The sequence below is a fragment of the Pleurodeles waltl genome, chromosome 4_1 (genome assembly GCF_031143425.1).
Source record: "Pleurodeles waltl isolate 20211129_DDA chromosome 4_1, aPleWal1.hap1.20221129, whole genome shotgun sequence".
Lineage (NCBI taxonomy): Eukaryota > Metazoa > Chordata > Amphibia > Caudata > Salamandridae > Pleurodeles > Pleurodeles waltl.
This window is the reverse complement of record NC_090442.1, coordinates 99,529,708-99,542,726: the sequence shown is the minus strand read 5'-3', so window position 1 is coordinate 99,542,726 and position 13,019 is coordinate 99,529,708. Positions and strand designations below refer to the sequence as shown.

Here is a 13,019-nt window from a genome sequence, read left to right as displayed (position 1 = left end):
TATGCCAATCAGTGATTAGCCCAATTCTACATGTTCTAGGGGGCAGAGGTCCAGGAATTGAACATCAGTGTCTCAGTGTGCAGAGTCTAAAAGCCACAAATAAAACTCAGCAAACATTTGGGTGACCACACAAAAAAGGGGCATTTTCTCACAACACCTGCACACAACTAATGCAAATGCCGACATATTCACATAGGCATATGAGGCCCATATTGTTGAGGCACTCTCATTTATGCACAATTGTGGTGGTGTATACTTGTGTAACTGCTTGACTTGACCGACCCAGCATTATATCTTTATCACATCTCTAGTATATATTTAATCATCTGAGACAGTTTATAGTGATGGTTGTTTGCATGTGTGTGTGTCTGTGTGTTTTTGTTTGTAAGTCAACAAATGTTAGTCCTTTAGCGTGTTTCTCCTTGTAAAGTTAATTTGTAAATTACTTTTCTCAGGGCATCTTTCACATCCTTATTCCTCAGACTGTAGATTAGGGGGTTCACCATTGGAATTACTACTGTGTAGAACACAGATGCTACGCGGTCCTGCTCCAGGGAATATTTTGAACTAGGTCTGATGTACATAAATGTGAGAGTTCCAAAAAATAGGGTGACAGAGGCAAAGTGAGATGAGCAGGTAGAGAAGGTCTTTAATCTGCCTTTTGATGATTTGATCCTCAGGATGGTGGAAATAATGCAAGTATAGGAAAATAAAATAAGGCCCACTGACCCTGTTAATATGGAGCCACCATCATAAAGCAGGAAGGCCACATTAAATGTTGTGTCAGAGCATGAGAGTTTCAGTAGTGGGAGCAAATCACAGTAAAAATGGGTGATCTCATTGGAACCGCAAAAAGACAACATTTTAATGCAAATGCTTTGAATCAGAGATTGAAAGAAGGCTACTGAACTAACAGCAACTACAATGATGGTGCAAACTTGCTTTGTCATAATCATTGTGTAAAGCAATGGTTTACATATAGCCACATATCGATCATAGGACATCACTGCGAGGAGACAAATCTCTGCGGTTGTCATGAATACAAAGAAAAAAAACTGTATCAAACATCCATGAAGTGAAATTGTCTTGTTCGACAGAAAAGTGTCCAGCATTTTGGGTGTGATAACAGAGGAGTAACAGAGGTCTACTAAGGACAACATACTAAGCAGAAAGTACATGGATGTGTGAAGGCGAGGAGATATCCTGATCAGTGCAATTACACTAAAATTGCACACTACTGTGATTATGTAGATCAGAAGGAATAACACAAACAATGGGAACTGTAGCTCTGGGTTGTCGGTGAGACCAAGAAGGATGAATTCTGTCACCAATGTCAAGTTACCACCTTTCATCTCTCCAGAAGAAAGGACCTGCCAGGAGAGAAATATATTTAGATGATGAGACTTACATTTGTGTGTATGTATTTATTTCCTGCACATACACTATTCCAACTGATATTTCATGTTCGTAGCATGCATCATTCATTGACATGGAAACATTGGGAAACCTTTAATGATGGCTTTCCTGTAACGAACAGTTAAGAAAAAGCAATGTTGAGATCTGCTGTTGTGTTCATAATAGACAGGAATGACAATGACCAAATGCTTCCATAAGGAAAATATGAAAATCTTTTTCTAAAGGTAATTTAAACTATTATGTGGCATTTACATAGCATTTGTTAGAGTTGATTGTTTAATGATTTTTTACTGGTATGCTGTATGGACCATTTGCTGGTATACTCAAACAAAGTAGAGGAAATATGAGATTAGTGTAAATGTCCCATCAATACTTACCATTATCTTTTACTGGATGGTGAAATATTTCTTTCACCAAGGTAAGTCAGTTACAGCCCTGTTGGTAACAATGCAGTGCTATCTGCAGGCATGCTCCTTATTTAATTTCTTTGCGACATCCACTGACATCCACTGCTCCATCACCTCAGGAAACTCATACATCCAATTCTAACTTAACATCATATGCACAACCCTAGGAGAAGCTATACACCATCTACCTCCCCGAATTTATGTCCCCTTCATGCTCAATTCCATGTCTTTTATTCCCCTTAGCTGCCTCATCTTCCACCTGGAGGACTATGACTCCTGAAGACCTAAACACACTTAGTCATATCCAACAACTGAAGTACCCTACCAATGCTACCGGACACATTCTCCACCATGTCTTCGACAACTTCTCCAATATTACAATGGATAAGCCCGATCCCTCAACTGTACCAACCAACCCTCATAATTTTCAACCTACATCTTACCCACCAATGAAGATCTGCAACAACCAAGACCACACAATGCAAATGGAACACATTATTTGAAGAATACTGGATCACAGAACTCCAAACCGACTGCCCAAGACACCATGATTACCTTTCCCAATCCATCATCAACTTCAACAACTGGATCACCTGCTGCATGGAAGTCCAGCTCAAAACCACCATCTCCACATTGACCTGATCACAAGCTAACTGGTAAATGGACAACTTGTGACTTACCAAGCACCATTGCAAACAGCTGGAGTGCCCATGCTGATGGAGACGTACCCTCAACAACAGTGAAAGACAAGCTCCACCAAAAATGCAGCCCTAACTGAATAGAATGACAACTGCACCAATAACTGGAATTTACTCTATAGAGAAGGCTTTCACCCCCCACCCGGGCTAGCTCCACAACTGTCACTACCTTACAGGAACTCTGTTCCATGCTCCTTTACTACTTCAGTAACAAGATCAGCAAAATATTTCACACCTCATCAAGACCTCTAGACTCTGGCAGCTGTCCAATATGACCAGGACAACACACCACAAACCACCCAGACCTGCTGTCACCCCCAGTAAAACCAAAACCACCATGTGCTCAATCCATTCAATGTTATGTTATGTTATGTTATGTTATTTTTATTTGTACCGCGCACAGCTGCCCCAGCAAAGGGGCGTCCCGGCGCTTTGAGAAGGTAAACACAACACAGCACTAAAAGCGGGCAAAAGAAGACAAAACACAACAGATAAGCTTAGACAAATAAAAAGGTCTTAATAGCCCGCCTAAACTGAAGGAGCTCATCAATGGCCCGGATTTGTGGAGGAAGAGAATTCCACCAACTCGCTGCCAGGACTCGAAAAGAGCAGCCCCCAATTCTGCTCAGCTTAAAGCGCGGAACCACTGCTAAGTTCTGGCCTAACGATCTAAGAGTGCGAGAGGGAACATAAGGAATCAGCAATTTCTCCATGATTTGCGGGGAAGTACCCTTTAAGATTTTAAATGCAAAACAGAGAACCTTAAATCTAATCCTCTGCTGCACAGGGAGCCAGTGGAGAGAGCGCAGAGTATTGGACACCGAACATCGCCTGGGGAGACCAGTCACCAGTCGGGCCGCAGCGTTTTGAACCCGCTGGAGCCGCCGAAATTCTGACTGGTTTATCCCCGCCAGTAGGGAGTTGGCATAGTCCAACCTAGACAGCACTGATGCTTGAACCACCAGCTGTCTTGTAGGTGCATCAAAGAATTTGAGGATAGGTCGAAGTCCTCTGATGATGCCATAGCAAGAAGCTGCCACCTTCTTGGTATGACAGATGAAACTCAGAGAAGAATCAAACCATACCCCCAAGTTTCTTATCTCTGCCGCTGGGAGGGGAGTCACACCCAACTCCGAAGGCCACCATTTATCATCCCACAAAACCACCTGTTTACCAACCACCATAATCTCCGTCTTTTTGGTGTTTAACTGGAGACAGTTGGATTTCATCCAGTTAGCCACTTCCCGCAGACCATCACAAAACCTGGGAGCCTCCAGGTCTGAGTCCCCACTCAGTATGACCGCCAGCTGCGTATCATCTGCGTAGGATACCATGGTTAGGCCCCACCGCTTGACGACCGCAGCCAACGGTCTCACATACAGATTGAAAAGGGTGGGACTCAGTGAAGACCCCTGTGGGACTCCCTGGTCTAACGGGTAGAGTGACGACTTACCGGGCGGGATCGCCACCTGGAATGACCTATCCATAAGGAAGGAACGAAACCAGTGCAAGGCGGAGCCAGAAACGCCCACCTCCTCAAGACGCCGAATCAGAATTCCGTGCGAGACCGTGTCGAAGGCGGCACTAAGATCTAATAACAACAGTGCCGCCGTCCGACCGGAATCCATCACGGAGCGCAGATGCTCGACCATCGAGAGGAGGGCCGTCTCCGTACTATGACCCGCGCGGAACCCGTTCTGGGTAGGATCAAGAATGTTAAACCTACCAAGGTGGTCTGTAAGAGTGGCATTCACATGGGCCTCTGCTATTTTCGTGTCCCAAGGAAGAAGGGAGATACATTCAAGAGCTCCCTTGTACGCTTGTCTGCACTTCACCTACTGAAAAAAACTCAATCCCATCTGCATCCTGCTCACCCCAATCATCCTCAGTGACTCTCATAACTGCTTACTTCAAGGATACTTGGAAACACACCACACCCCCTTTATTGCTGAAAATGCCTACAGCAGACCCAAATACACCAGCAAAGTACAGGCCCATTTCCTAGCTTCCCTACCCATTGAAAGCAATGTGAAAACTCAACAACAATTGGCTGACCTCCTCATGCACAAAAGCAAAACCACAGCTTTTACCCTTCTTTACCTCTCTGCAGCCTATCACATCATTTTCTACCCAATCCTTACCAAACGCTTCCTTGATTCTTGAACATGCAGAACTACTCCATTACCTCACAGGCCTTATGTGGGTTGTCAGCCTGGCCCTATATGCCTCTTCAGCCTCTAACAGGATCCACAGAATTCCCCATGGATAAACTTCAAGGCCTGTGTTCTGCAATCTTTACATAACTCAGCTCTCTAGTATCAACTGAGCCCATTAACTCCTTATCTTCTTATAAACTGATGACTCCCTGGTCACCATCTACCTCTTTCATGATACCTCCAACACTCAAATAAAGTTCATTGGCTGCAAGTAAGAAGGTGCATGTTAAATAAAGTCCAGTTGCTGAAAGCTCAGCTCTGACAAGGCAAAAGTCGAGCCAAGCCAGGAACCTTGATGTCCAGCCAGGTCGTCAACTCAAATGTCTTCTCTTTCATCAACACACTCAAGCTCCTCAGTAAAATTTTAGGATGGCTCCCACTCAGCACTTCCAAACTGTCACCTAAGCCCTTATCACCAGCAAGCTGAACTACCAAAACATACTCTACATTGGAATAATCGCACAGCTCCCCAGAGACTCCAGGCCATTCTGAACACCTCAGATAGTCACACACTCAAACTCCCACCCTACAACAACATGTTCGAACACCTCAAAGACCTCCACTTGCTCCCCATTAACTACCCATGCAACCTGCAAAATACTGCACAACCTACAACCTATGTACCTGAACCTCAACAGGACCCAGTCAGGGAAGCTTTCCTCTTTCTCTATGTACTAGGATACCCTCCAGGTTAATATGCACAATGTAAATACACATAACAAAACATAATAGGAAGCATCTGTCAGTTTGTCCTCACATGCTTCTGGCACCTTCTAAAGTTCTGTTCACAATGTGTTATTAGAGTGTCTTTGTCATGACACCGTGTTCGCCTTTATGAATTGGTCAAGCTGTTATGTCTACTAAAGTAAATGGATCTGAGGCAGAAATGGATTAGCATGCCAGAATAAGGCTTCTGTTGTGTCTCTCCCCCTTGATCTGCATTTAGAAGGACTCATCATTCAAAGCAACAGGTTTTTCATTGACCCTTTTATTAGACTTTATCAATTCCTCTTTCTACCTGCGCTGATTTTCAATATTATAGTATCATTCAGGATTCACTCAGAGGATTTCAGACTTCAGATACTGTCAGATGGGTGTTCAGTATCCTTTACCAATGTACCTGAGCATCGATCTACTGGACACATTGTGGATAGTTAAGATTGTTGTGATAAATGGCATTACAGTTGAATAGTCACTTTCATTCCCATTTCATTTCTTAAAGAAATTCACTGACCGAATGAATCAATGACTGAAAGGAACAGTAGTCTATAGTGCCATGACTGCTCAGGAAAGTGTTTGTTCAAAATTAAGCTTTTGTGATATATTGGCCAACTGAGTCATTCTGTATTGCTCCTGCCTCTAACTCTCTCGCTTCTTTCACCCTACTCCTTCCTGTGCACAAATCCTGGGTTTTTTGTAAGGCGTTTGCAATCACGGAGGAGTGTCTCCCCCCTGGCTAAGAGCCAGCAGCGGAAAAATAAAACAATGCTTATTTATTTGGTTTTCTTTTCTACTGCTGGCTCGGCCAGCATGTGAAGGGAAGGGCGTGGCTGGGCCATGGGACAGGGGAGAAGGAATAGAGTACACTAAATGCACATGTGTATTTGGCCGGCTGTCTTAGGCCAGCCAGACACACATGGGCACTGAGGCTTCTCCAACCTGGCTGTGTTGAACAGGTGGGCTGGAGAAACTGCACAGACCACAGGGCAGTGTCTGAGTGGCAGTTCAAGCTGCTCAGAACAATCCTGACGTTGCTCTCATGATACGTTTAGCATGAGAGCAGCGTCAGGATTACTTGACAGCCTGTGATGTTGTCCAGTGGATTCTGGGACATCAGAACAGCAGAGGAGTGAGACAGCAGGAGATGACCGTGGTAGTGGGAAAGGTACGTGTTTTATTTGCAGCCTCCTTCCCCGTTGTCCGCCATGCCCTCCTACCACTGGGCATTTGTCTGTGAAAGAGATGTGTCTCTTTAAGACATCCCTTTACAGCCTTGGCTTGTATACTCAGCCTCCAGGTGGAACTCTGTTAAACTCAATTAAGCTGTTTCGGTCCATTGGCTGATGGAAAGCCTGTAGGACACCCCTGAATTATCCCTTCTGACCTATGCTGGGAACAGTAAAAGCAGATAGATTGCCAGACAGAAGTGTTCATAATACTGACTTTTCCAAAATCCTAAAATGAAACACATTTAAGATTGCTCACATTATAGGGTTTTGATGTATTCAGTTAATGACAAGTCAACATATAACAATCTTGTGATCATGTCCTCTTTGGTCACCATAACTTATAGAACATTACCATTGGCTTAAGATTTCTAAAATAGGTCAACCAAATTCCCAGGAATGATCACCTACCGGTATCACATTTAAGGTATCATAACTATGTCCAGTCCAAGTAAATTTTATTACTTGAGCAAGGTATTATATATGCATTATAATTAGGCAAGATGTTTAGTTTTAAATGCTAAAAATCACTGAAAATCACCAGTTATGCTTGGAGTTATCTCAAGTAACTATAACTCATGCCCTGAAGTAACTATAACTAGCGTCCCATATGTGGCAGTGGGTTGGGGACGAAAGATATTTCTGGTGGCCCCAGGGCCTTTTTTTTTAAAGCGGAGGGGGCCACATGCCACCCCCTGCTGAAACCTATTATGGCCCTAGGAACCATATATATTTTAAAGGGAGGACCTTCTCTCCGTGAGTCTCCTTAGACCCAGGAAGTCCCTGGGACTGAAATCAGCCATGGGAATGGGGCAGCGTTCCATTCCCCCTTTTTTATGCTGCTGGGTCCCAGGAGATGTGGTCCCCAGCGCCAAAATTGACTTGGGGGGGCACTGTGCACACCCTCCCCATATTATAAATATTCATCCCCGGGACCTGATCCACCTGAGTTCCTAATAAAACAAGGGCAGGTCACTGCGCTTTTTTTCATTTTTTATTATGTCGTGGATTTGCAGATCCTCCACAATTTTGTGACAAGATAAAAAAAAAAAATTTTTTTTTCTTCAGGTCCCTCTCAGGCCCAACTACTAGGCTAGGGGTTCCGGGTATTCCTTCCCTGCCCCCTTTTGTCTTTTTTTAACTTTTGTCATGACTCAGATTGAGATCATTCTGGATCCGCGGAGCCTCTGTGTCCCTAGATATACAAAGTTTATTTTTCATGAATTACTCTAAAACTACTGAATAGATTTACACCAAAACACAAAAAGCGTTTTTTGTAGACCTAGAGCGAGCTCCAAATGTTGTTAATCCATTCAGCAGTTTAGGCTGTAGCTGTGTCTAAAGTTTCTATGGGAAAATGAATGGGAAAAACATGGTTTTTGGACCCCGACCATTTTTTCCCAACCCCTGCTTGACAGACCACTGCAAAACTTTCCATGCACAAACTAGGCAAAAAAGAGCATTCCTGCTGTCTGCCTGTGCTTACACACAAAGGGCCAGATGTATCATCCTGGCCCTTTGCGATTCGGTAACAGCGATTTTTAAGAAAACGCTATTACTGACTCGCAAAGTGCCATGTATCACATTTGCGATTCGGTAATAGCGATTTCTTCTTAAAAATCGCAAATGTTATTACCGAATCGCAACTTGCGATACCGGCCCTATTCGCAGCTATGGGCCTGTTGGCCCAGAGCTGCAAATTTTTTTGCATTTCAAAATTGCGATTTCTGAACCAGAAATTGCAATTTTGGAAATGAAAATCCCACGAGTGCTGGGGGCCTATGGCCCCCTCTGCTGCACCCCAAAAATGTTTTGGGGGACATGGATGGTGCACACATGCCAAAAGGGCGTGTGTGCTTTACATGTTCAATTAAAAAATGCATTTTAAATGCATTTTTAAATTTTGCATCAGGTTACCACCTTGTTGCAATGCATGGTATTTTTCATGTGCAAAATGCCATTCTGCGAAAAATCGCAATTTGTGATTTTTTGTAGCATCGCCTTGTGATGTGGATTTTGCGAATCGCAAATTGCGATTCGCAAAATCCAGGTCGCAACGCAAGAAATCGCTATTTTATTGATTTCTGCTTTGTGGTCTGCGAATGCCTTTCATGCATTGCAGACCACTGTTTTGCACTCGCAAACAGCTTTGCACCGTTTGCAAGTGCAAAACATTTTCATACATCTGGCCCAAAGTTCCTATGCAGGTGCATGGTTGCACAAAAACATATCTCTGAGGCATTTTCAATTTCTGGACAGAAGTATGGAAAAGAATTGGTAACATTTTCAGTCTTGAATACCTTGTCGTTCAAAATCGTGGGAGCCTTTGTCGTAGTGCTGAGTGGGCCTCTTCTGCAACTTTCTTGGCCCCAGTGCTGTGGGACTCATGTATGCACTGCCTGGTCTTCTGTGGGCTCTCTGTGTCACTGAGGGCCCCCTATGACTCTGCCTGACTCCCCCTCCCAGGTAGAGTCCACCTGGTCCTTCCAGGTCCCGGGCAGCACCATTTTCCGCTAACTGCGAGCTTTGCATGTGCCAAGGCTTATTGGTGGACTCCGACAACACACACCCGACTGAAATCCTCTGTCCGGTGTGGGACAGCACTTGCACCCTCTAGGAACCCAACTTCCTCTTCTTGGGTGTAGTACTGACTTTTCTTTTTCCACCGGTGGTTCTACGTTTGCACCTTCGTCCGGGTTTCAAGGGGATCCTGCTCTTCCTCAACTCTTCTGTGCTTCTTGGACTTGGTCAACTTCTTCCACAGGTCTTCTTGTCCAGGAATCCACTGTTGGTGTCTTGCAGTCTCTTCTGGGTTTTGAATAATTCTTCTTCCCATTTCTGTGTGTGATCTGGGAAACTTCCTGTGATTGACTCCTGGTTTCCTGGTCGCTGGGGTAGGTTGTGGTACCTACCTTTGGGCTTGTCTAGTACTCCCAGCTCCCCTCTATACACTACACTTGCCTAGGTGGAGGACCAACTTTCAAATTCCACTTTCTTAGTATCTGGTTTGTGCTTCCCCAGGCCCATTTCTAGCTATTGTGATTTTCACTAATTGCATTGTTGTCTAACTGTTTTTGTGCCTATTTCTGCATACTAGTGTATATAATTTGTGTATTATTTGCCTCCTAAGGGAGTATAGCCTCTATGGTATTTTTGGTATTTGTGTCACCAAAATAAAGTACTTTTATTTTGTAACACTGGGTGTTTTCTTTCATGTGTGTGAGTACTGGGTGACTACAGTGGTATTGCATGAGCTTTGCATGTCTCCTAGATAAGCCTTGGCTGCTCATCCACAGCTACCTCTAGAGAGCCTGGCTTGTAGACATTGCCTACACTAAACTCATAAGTGATAACTGGACCTGGTATAAGGTGTAGGTATCATAGGTACCCACCACACACCAGGCCAGCCTCCTACATCGGTTCCCTATAAAATGTAGTCAGGTGCCACCTACACTAAGGAAGACGAATTGGCTGCTTCTGCCATTATGCCTTTCACTGACGTGCTGGTTCTGTGGCTGCACTGGTGAGCGGGTGCACCTAGTTGAAGAAGTGCTGTGGCATAAAGAGGTCAGTGGGTCCATACTGTTGTGGGTCAAAGTTTATACTTAGTTGTTCTGTTTGTGGTATAAATATTGTTTTAGGAATTGTGAAGAAAGATAACCCAGTAAGGCTGCTCAATACCTTCACTTTTTATAAACAACCTACATCCACAGTTGAGACTGAGCTCACAGAGCCCCTATGTGCAAAAGACTCACATGAGCACAGATAAAGTATACACAATGTTTTTCCTGCCTGTTAGGGCCTAAAAGTAGTCAGAAACACTTCCAATTCCATCTTCCAAGTCCTTTGTCTGAAGTACTGGTCCTCGAAATGTAACTTCAGGTGCTTTAGCTACATGGTTATATGCAGCTAACGTGTGTAATCTGCCGAACCATAACAACTCAAAGGAATAATACCACATACAGACACAAATTCACCTAAAAATGCATTGACCATCCACAAGCTAGATACCTCTCCTATTAATAATTGACTGAGTGCTTGTACTTCATTCAGTGGAGTGCTTTGTTGCCTTTTAGCTGAGTTTGCGCTTATAAATACTACATAAATAACACCCACAAACAGTTGGGGACAAGTTAAGGTGGAACAATACAAGCTCTTTAATCCTGATGTAATTGTACAGTTAGGTCATGTATACACTAATTATAAAAAGACTGATGATTCAAATGTTTTGTTACAAAGTTTATTTATAAATGTATGGTTTCCGTAAGCTAAAACCACACAGCTTTATGACATTTTAAGAAAATCTTATTTACCACTGATTTAGCCCAAGTAATTTGTTAAATAATGCAAGAGGGCTATAACAATATTTCCTTTAATCAGGGGTAATCAATAATTGTTAGAAATGTCTATGAAAATCACTGAAATCCCCCAGTACTCCAAAATGGAAACATAAATCGCCTATTGATTAATATTAGCCTACAAGATCAGCCTAAAACGAACACACTATACCAGGGTTCTTCAACATGGGTCCTCGGGAGCCGAATCCATGCCAGGTTTTAGCATATCCAAATTGAGATGAATGTAGTTTTCTTAAAATCTGGCATTGATCCGGCTCTCCGGGACTGACATTGAAGAACCCTGCACTATACTATAAAGGATCCCATGTGATCTGTATAATTTAGAGATCCATTTAAGGAAATATTATCTAGCTAACCACTGGAGGAAGTTATTTTAGAGACCTTGACATCTATATGTGCATAAAAACACTTTCCGTCGCATAGATAATCGGAGTCATAGTAGACGATTGTCATTTAACAATAATGAGAACATAGGCCCTCATTATGACATTGGGGGTAAGTCCTGCTTACCGCCATGCCGACTGCCGCCAACATACCGCCACCGCAGCGGTTTACTGCTACCCATATTATGACCTACACATAGCAATCCGTCACTATACAGAGCCACGCACAAGTCCGCCAGCCCAAAGGTCCGTGATAAACTGGTGGTATCCAAACTCACACCATTATGCCAAAAGAACTACACCCACAGCATTATGACCCACAAATCACCGCAGCAGACAGTCAACTGTGGTAAACCATTGGCGGTACATACCGCTGCGCTCAAAATACAAACACACTAATAAAACAACAATACATTGGACAATTCAAACTACACACACCTGATACACATACATACACCATACCCACACACCTACACCACTATAAAACACACACCCACATTACCCACACCCCTTTACGACTAAAATAAATTGACAACTGAGAGAGAGAGACACACCAAGAGCAGACACAGAACCAGAGCCACAGAACACCATCACCTATATACCATCCACGCACCTTACAGCACACACCCTAACACATCACCCCACACACCCTCACACACACTACACCCATGGCTCCACAAAGACACTCCAGGTTCTCAGAGAAGGAGCTAAGGGACATGGTGGAGGAAATCATCCAGATAGAGCCACAGCTATTCAGATCACAGGTGCAGCAGACATCAATTCCTAGGAAGATGGAGCTATGGTGGAGAATCGTGGACAGGGTCAACACCGTGGCCAGCTCCCCAGAACAAGGTATGACATCAGGAAGAGGTGGAATGACCTACGGGGTAAGGTGCGTTCCGTGGTAGCAAGACACCAGATAGCTGTACAGAGGACTGCCGGTGGACCCCCACCACCTCACCTACAACGAACAACATGGGAGGAGCAAGTCTTGGCAATACTGCATCCTGAGGGCCTGGCAGGAGTAGCAGGAGGACCGGACTCTGCTAAGTCAAATCTCTCTTACTATCATCCACCTACCTGCATGCCATCACATACCCCACCCCTACCCTCTCCCCATCACTCCACCACCTCACATACACCCCACTATCACAACCCACCCATCCCAATATCAAGTCCTGCCCATGCACAACCAATGCATGGACATCACTCACAGCCCTGGATGGACACCCACATTAGCATGCACATTAGAGAGAATCGTCTATCCCACAAAACCACTACTCAGACAAGGCTGCCAGGGCAATCACAACCATACAGGGCAACACACCCATGCACAATATGTCACACGCAGAAACAATAACATTGCATTTACATCCCCACAGGTCCCCCACCCAACGTCACTGGAGAGGAGGTGCCAGCAACCTCCATTCCCCCCACAGAAGAGTCCCATAGTGATGACAGCACCTCTGGTCGCCTGGATCTAGATGACCAACCTGGCCCATCAGGGATCTCCAGACAGTCGGTTACCCAGGCAAAGTCCCATACCACCACAGAGCCTCCCTCAGGAAACACCAGCACAGCAGCCACCCAGCGGG

General features: G+C 44.3%; 1 protein-coding gene across 1 annotated transcript; it reads right to left on the bottom strand.

Moving 5' to 3' along the window:
• Window positions 1-407: 407 nt before the first annotated feature.
• On the bottom strand, window positions 408-1,352 carry LOC138288450 (olfactory receptor 5J3-like). The gene has a single exon (XM_069230002.1). It carries the CDS (start codon window positions 1,350-1,352, stop codon window positions 408-410), a length of 945 nt encoding a protein of 314 aa, XP_069086103.1.
• Between the last annotated feature and the right edge of the window lie 11,667 nt (window positions 1,353-13,019).